Source organism: Orycteropus afer, unplaced genomic scaffold (genome assembly GCF_000298275.1).
Source record: "Orycteropus afer afer isolate SDZICR_OR568_19922 unplaced genomic scaffold, OryAfe1.0 scaffold00044, whole genome shotgun sequence".
Classification (NCBI taxonomy): Eukaryota; Metazoa; Chordata; class Mammalia; order Tubulidentata; family Orycteropodidae; genus Orycteropus; species Orycteropus afer.
The window spans coordinates 5,574,125-5,582,332 of record NW_006921631.1 but is presented as its reverse complement, the minus strand read 5'-3'; the positions used below and the strand labels follow the sequence as shown (position 1 = coordinate 5,582,332).

General features: G+C 40.0%; 1 protein-coding gene across 1 annotated transcript in view; it reads right to left on the bottom strand.

The window, feature by feature from the left end:
* The window catches only part of GPR161 (G protein-coupled receptor 161), a 42,712-nt gene extending 38,768 nt beyond the window's left edge, over nt 1-3,944 (bottom strand). Inside the window, exon 1 of the mRNA XM_007937723.2 lies at nt 3,532-3,944. Within this exon, the coding sequence (XP_007935914.1) occupies nt 3,532-3,905 (374 nt within the window). The 5' untranslated portion in view covers nt 3,906-3,944. The remainder of the gene's footprint in view (nt 1-3,531) is intronic.
* Nucleotides 3,945-8,208: the final 4,264 nt, after the last annotated feature.

The window sequence follows — 8,208 nt, the reverse complement described above, 5'->3', positions numbered from 1 at the left end:
AGGGGAGCTGCTGCATTGTAAATTTTGGTCAACGACATGAGACAAAGTATATGTGAACTGCTGTATGAAAAGTGAATTTACTCTGTAAATCTTCACCCAAATCCTAATTAAAAAAAAAAAAATTAAAAGATGTTCAAAAACACAAAGTAAAACAACAATGAGATCCCATTCCTCTCCACTGCCAACAAACTTAAAACAATTTTTGTTTTTTTAATGTTATATAATCCGTCTTGATAGGATGCTAAAATTGCTGCTGGGGTAAAAATCTGTACAACCTTCCAATGAGCAATTTGCCTTTTATGTATCAAGAATCTTGAAAGTGAACCTATATGACCATGAGATCAGAACTAGATGGTGCTCAGCTACCACTGTCAACCACTTGGAAAGGGATCACTTGCAGCAACCACTTGCAGCAGATCCTGGATAGAGCAGGAGAAAAATGTAGAACAAAATTCAAAATCGTAAGAAAAAAGACCAGGCTTACTGGTCTCATAGAGACTGGTGAAACCCCCGAGACTATGGCCCCTAGTCACCCTTCAGGCTTGGAATTGAAATCACTCCCTTGCTTCCGGCCAAATAACAGACAGGCATATAACGTGAACATTTATACCAGGTAGGTATACTTCTTAGAATAATCAACCATGGGAGATCAGAAGGGCAGTATTTGTACAAGGAGATAGCTCAGAGGGCAGGAATGCATAAGAAAGACACAGGGAAAAGGTAATCAGGGAGGAAGTGGAAGAGAGCTGTTACATTATGGGGATTGCAATTAATGTCATGAAACAAAATACATATGAATTGTTGTATGGAAAATGAATTTGTCCAGTTACTTTCACCCAAGTCACAAAAAAGAAAAAGAAAAAAAAAAAGAATCTTGAGAGTAAATGTACTCTACTGAAAACACAGCAATTCCACAGACATAAATGTTCCACAAAATGCTATTTATAATAGTAGGTTATTTGAAACTATCTAAATATCCAATACCAGGGGGCCATAAAAATAAATTATAGTACACCCATAGGATGAAATACCACATAAACATTAAAAATCACACTCCTGAATAGTTAAAGTTGAGACAAAATGCTCATGATCACTTTTTAAGTGAAAAAAAGCAGGCCATAAAACCACATGTGCCATAAAACCCATTGCTGTCAAGTTGGTGCCAATACACAGCAACCCTATGTTGGACAGAGTAGAACTGCCTCATAGGGTTTTCAAGGTGATAATCTTTGTGGAAGCAAACTGCCATAATCTTTATGGAAGCAAACTGCCACATCTTTCTTGTGGCTGGTAGAACACTGAGGAGTTCAAATCATCTGTTTTTCCATTAGCAGCCAAGCACTTAACCACTGCACCATCAGGGCTCCTTACATGTACCATAAGCCCAGTTCAAAAATTTACTGTTTGCAAACTGAAAATACTGGAAACTTCCATAAACGACTGTCTCCTTTGCCATGAGGCCAAAAGAAATGTACGATACCCAGCTACCAATACTGAATGTTCTGACCAAGGACCAATAGATGGATCTTGATCAAAAAGAGGAACTATATGGAATAGAATGTCAAATTCTTACTGGAAACTAGACTTATTAGATACATTAAGACTGTAAGAATTCCTGAGGCTACTGCCAGAAAATAATTTTTAAGCCTAAAGCTGAAACAATCCCACAAACCAAAACCAAGTCCACTGCCTAAACCAAACAATTTAACTCTTTTAATAAAAACGATGCCTTCATCATCATGCTCTTTTAAAGAATTATCTATACAAGATTAAATAGAGAATAAACAATCTCAAACTAAGCTCACTGCCGACGAGTCGGATCCAACTCATAGAGACCCCTTCCTGGGTTTCCGAGGCTGTATCTCTACAGAAGTAGACTGCCCAACCTTCCTTCTGAGCAGGAGCCGGTGGGTTTAAAACACCAGGCTTCTAAATGGAGAAAAGAAACTCTAAAACCCAGAAGAGATCTTAAAGGGGCAAAGTTTAAGTTAATGGTGGTGAAACAATAGGGACAGAGACAGTGAGAGTAGTGACACTGTCAGTGAACTGCACATGTAAAAATTGTTGAATGGTGTATGTTTTGTTCTGTGTACTTTCACCAAACAGAAAAAGTCAGTAATAATAATAATAAAATACAGGAGACAGATACGCTAAAAACATAAACCATCATTATGGGTATTTCTTCTTTCATTCTTCTTATTTTCTGTACTTACTTTTATTATTGGAAAAAAAAGGCATTTGGAGAAGCTTACTGATTAATTTTGACTGATGGTGTCATTCATTCTATGTTCACCATACAGCCACAGAGAGCCAACAGGATGCTGACCGTGGGCTGGGCATTGTTGATGAGGAACACAGGGGACATTGCTTCCAAAGGCCCCAGCTGAGGCCTGGGTTCCAGATGGAATATCCAAGTACCCTCATTGGCTGAAAAGATCCAAAGAGAGCCTGGTGTCTTGTGTCATCTACTGACAACATCCCTGCTGGCCCTTCCTGTCTTCCCTAACTCACTACTATCTTCCTCCCCACTTTCTGGTATATCACAGAACTTGGATCTATGCTCCCTGCCCTCATGAAGTCCAACCTTACCTGTGACATAAAGTGACCATCAGCAAAATTCTAATAAACAAGATAAATCTAAAGGTTAGAAACTAATGCCAGAGCCCACAAGATGTACACAACTTCCTCTAGCAGCATAATGCAGAATCTGAAAGGAGCTACTAGGTATAGCTCAGGGACACCATCAGTGCCATTTCTGACTGATGGAGTTAGCCACACTGAGGGGAGGGATAACCAGGTTTTTTGAAAGCACACATGTTTCTCCCAGGTGCCCCTGTCTCTATTCCCTGACTTGTCTTCCTTACTCTGCTCTCTTTGCAGTTCTGAACTGAGCTACCTTTTCCAGGCCCCTTTTCTGTGAAAGAGTGAGGGTGTTTCCTAGCTGGGCTCCACCAGTCAAGCTCAGGCCAAGACCAGGTGGCAAGTTGGGAAAGCAAGACCAGCAGACTCAGAAGACCTAGATATTTCACCTTTCTCAGCTTCTGTTTTATCTGTTCATCTGTAAACTGAGAGTCAGAGGTTTCTAAAATTTTGTGTAAACAATAGAACCTCTTTTTTTAAAACTTAAATTATAGGCAATATCACCACCACCACTTACTGTGGAGTCCATTCCAACTCATGGCGACCCCATGTGTGTAAGTATCAGAGAAGGACTGTGCTCCACAGAATTTTCAATGGCTGCTTTTTCAGAAGCAGATCACCAGGCCTTTCTTGTGAGGCACTTCTAAGTAGACTTGAACTGCCAACATTTTGGTGCAACTGTTTGCAGCACCTAGTGACTTCACAGATTAGATAAAATCAGGTTAAAGGAATGGAAGAGGCAGAACTCTACTTTCTCATCCTCTCCCACAGCAGAGGCCTCCTAATACTCTTCCAAGGATCTAAGACAGTTTGACAGTCACTGCCTCTCCGGTTCCACCCTTTGCACACATTCCTGTACTCTATGTTGCTGTAAGTCAGAGGCACACTTACCGGTCGACAGCAATGACCCCGAGGGTGAGCATGCTGGCTGAGCTGATTAGCAGGTAGAGTAGGCCGGAGAAGTTGCACCAGACTACACCAAAGATCCATTCTCTTCGAATGGAGCTTGTTACTACAAAAGGCAGCACCAACACAGACAGCAGAAAGTTAGACAGGGTCAAGCTGAACACGAATTTGTTGCTGAGGGTGAGGAGGTAGGACTTCTTATACAAGGTGACCACGATGACTAGGTTGCCCAGGCAGACGAACACGGTGATGATAATGATGGCGATGAACTCGGTGACCAGGACGCCCCTTTCACCACCTTCCACTGCAGTGAGGTTACTCAGCTCCTTCCTGTGGCTGAGGGAGGAGTTGAGGCTCATGGTCAGTGCACCGTGGCGTGGGGTGGGCAGAGCATGCTGGACAACTGGGAAAACAAGGCAAGATAGGAGAAGAATCATCAGATCATATCATCTCCACTTTTCCCAAGAGGACCCCAAGGCTGATAAAGGTTTGGGGGACGTTTTGTGGACTGCTACCTCTAGACCCTAGCTATATAATGTGGTCCTTGAACCAGCAGCATCAGCATCACCTGGGAGCTTATTAGAGTTGCAGAATCTCAGGTCCTACCTCTGACTTAGAGAATCAGAATCTGCATTTTAACCTTATCCACAGGTGACTCAGATGCACATTAACGTCTGACTATCAGATTATCACAGGAGTGATTCTGAGTTCCCTGAGCAGGGTTTAATCAAGTACTATTCATGCTGAGACATCTTCATTGCTCTCATCAGACATGGTGAGGGAGGACAAAGATCCAAGCACTCATTATAAACGGGAAAGTGGAGGCACAGTTTAAGGACTTGGCCCATGGTTACCATTCCCTCTAAGGTACAATTCCTGCTCATAGAAAACTGACTCCAGAGCTTGGCTAAAACTCTATTTTGGCTAAAACTCAAGTTGCCACCTTTTAACATTAAATCGTACAGACTAATGTTTCTCCAAAATGTTTAGTCTACTTTAGTCAGCAAAAAAAAAAAAAAAAAAAAAATCCCACAGATCACTTTCCCACCTGCTCTGGGTTCCCAAAAACAGAAGGCACTGGAAAGAGAGATTGCTTCCCATGAGCCAGACAAGTACCCTGGAGCCCAAACTGCCTACACAGGGCAGCAAACCTTTTCCCACCCCCCCATTGACCTGGCATCTCCATCCAAACAATTTTGGCCACAGGCAGGCTACAGGTTAAGAAAGTAGTCCTTCCCTTCACCACAGCCCTAAATGCCATTTGAAAGTTTCCTTTCTAGGTGGCCTGACTGCTATAGCCAGTACCCACTAATCCTAAGTCTGCTCTCTCAAGAGGCCCCAAATAATTCTAATCCCTCTTCATATGACAGCTTCCAAATACTTCAGAAAGTTACCTGTTTTCTCTTCTCAAGATTGTATCTCCCCAGTTCCTGATTATGCTTCACTACATGGTTTCCAGACCCTTCACTAACTTGGCCTCTGTCCCTGCTGTGAATTCATTCACAGATGTCTATGATTCTCTGGATCGGTGGTCCCCAAGGCTGAGCATACCATTCTAGATGGGGTCTAGTTAATACTACCAGGATAATTAGGATAATCTCCTTTTACTAGTCACTCTAAGATTGCATTTTCTTTTAGCAACTCTGTCATCCCATAAAACTCCAGCTTCATATACATATATACACAGATACGTGTGTGTGTAAGTACATGTATGTGTGTGTGTGTGTGTGTGTGTATATATATATATATATATATATATATACACACATACATATAAACATATATATGTATGTATACAGGGGGATCTGGTAGCATAGTGCCTAAGACATTTGACTGCTAACCAGAAGGCTGGCAGTTCAAACCCACCAGCCACTCCTCAGAAGGACGGTTGGGCAATCTACTTCCATGAGGATACTGCCTCAGAAACCCAAGGAGAGGTCGCTATGAGTTGGATCCAACTCAACAGATATACATACACACACAGACATACAGATATGTCTATATACATGAATTTGTTTGAAGATAGCAGTCCTACTCTTAAACTTAAGGAATTAATTTCTTAAACTTAAGTATAACATATTATTTCTGCTAAATTTTATTTTGTGCATTTTTGGCTCATTATTTCCAAGCTGCTAAAATATTCTGAATTTTAATTCAGTCATGCAATATATTGTTTCCTGCAGCTTTGTGCCATGAATATGTTTTATAAGAACATCTCCTGTATCTCTTGTTTTGTAAGATTATTTCTGATTTTTGTCTTTATTTGGTGAGTTATGAATTTTGTTAACTCTTATAAGTAACTTATTAGTCAGCATCTCAAAATAAACTTTATACATAAATGTAGCATTCTTCAGTTAACTCAACAAGTATCTGTATAATATAACATGGTAGTTAACAAAATGGAATTTGAGTTACTATACAAACTGGAAGAAAATATCTACAGCTTACATCACAGATAAAGGACTAATTATCCTGATTTATTTAAAAAATGCTTTTAAAATCAAGAGAAAAAGATGAAAAGCCAGATAGAAAAATGGATAAAAGGCACAGAGTTCACAGGAAAAGATATACCAAACATATACCAATAAACATATGAGATGTTCACCTTCACTCAAAATAACAGAAATGCACTTTAAAACTGCAATGAGGTATCATTTCTTTCCTTTGAGACCAACCAACATTCAAAACCTTGGCATACTCTTTGTTAGCACATTGGGGGAAAACAGGAGTTCTCCTACAATCCAAATGGGAATGAAAAATGGCACATGCCTATGAAGGGGAAAATGGAAATAGCTAAGAAAACTACATATGCATTTACCCTTTGACCCAGCAATTCTACCTCTAGGTATCTACCCTGAAGATACAAGTTCATAATAAAAAGTAACAGATGCACAAGGTTATTCACTGAGGAACCAACTGTAAAAATATTTTACTAGCTATAAAAATATTTTTGGAAACAGGTGAAAAATAAGAATGCATATGCACATACATATACACAAATATATGTTTATTTATGTAAATTATGTAAAAGCTAGTATTAGTTGGGTTTCTGGTACTTGAGTCAAAAGCTACCAAACTCCCTACAAGGGGGTTGGTACCATATTTAGAAGTATGCTTGAACATTTTTTAGAATTGAAGAAAACATGAGTCCTCAGTTGAAAAAACACATCAAATTCTGAGAATAAATCAGAAGTTAACACCAAGGCACATGATAATGAAAATGACAAATACCAAAGATAGAACATAGTAAAAGCAAATTTGCCTATAAAACAATTAACAATTAGAAAAATGGCCGACTCTTCAAAAGCAAAAATAGATGGCAGAAAATAGTGGAATAATATCAGCACACTAAGGGAAAAACTGTTGCCAGAAAGCTCTGTATCACTCGAGGGAGAAGGCAAACACTTTTACTTTTGAGGCAAATAAAGCCTATATGTTTACTAATGACTCCTTGTTGAATGATCTACTTAAGGAAAATTGTCTCAAAGAAGGAAACTGAATCCAGAGAAAAGGGGTAGGGTGCAAGAATCAACAGAAAATAAATTGGTAAACATGTGGATAAATCTAAATAAGAACTATAAAAAATAATATTTAAATATAAAAAGCTAAACATCAACAACAAATAAGAATAGCTAATTTGGGAGATTTAAAAACATTATGAAACTGATATACTAAGCAACATGGAAGCGATAAAAAGGCATGACTGTTCTCAGTCAGAGTGAACATATGGCAGAGACTTTGGTTACAGTTGTTTCTCCAGACCCTGGACAAGTGCATGGCACACATTCAGTACTTAGTAATTATTCACTGATGAATAACTAGCTTTCAAAACTCAATCATTATTAAGTCAAATACAACTGTTACATTATAAAGGTAAGCAGTAAAAGAATAAAAACAGGACACAAAATTTCCAAAGCAGAAGATGGAAAAAGGGAATCAAGTACTGCTTGACCTCATTCTTCTCTCCAGTGGCCTAATAGCAGGCACAGTTGTGAGCTGCAGAATCCGAGAACCCAGGATTGGACGCAGTCCTTGAGGTCTTCTGGTCCAACCCTTCACAGGAGTCAAACGAGGAATACAGGCCAAAGATCTTCCCACCTAAAGAAATCCAAAATCCCCACCTCTGCCAGGAGGCTTGGAGTGGGGAAGGCACAAGTCCCAGCAAATCCCCCAAGGGTGTACCTTTCAAGAACAAGAAGAGAGGGGATTTTGGAATACTTCAACCAGGGGCGGCTTCCTGGCAGGCAGCCAGCTTACCCAGGGCCTGACAAGCCAGAGCCCATTGAATGGGAGCAAATTCAAGTGTGACTCACATTACCACTCTCCTGGGAAGTTCTGCTGCCAGACAAAGGTGCTTCAGAACTTCCACACTCACCCGCTCCTGACCTGCCCAAATAAACCACCTTGTGCTGCTCCCCTGAAAAAGAACTAGGCAGAACATGACTGAGGCTTTAATAAACGTATCAGAACTATTAGGTATGTCTATGAAATGGGGAGTGCACCCAAGACCATGTATAGGGTTGGCTGACAATGGTCCTATAAATGTATTTGTATGATCTGAATTCCCAGGTGTATAGTAGAGCTGACAAGGAACAAAGTTGTAGTTGCTTCCTGGTCAAAGCTAGCTACACAGAATAACCGAGTAGTTGAACCTGTGGGCTT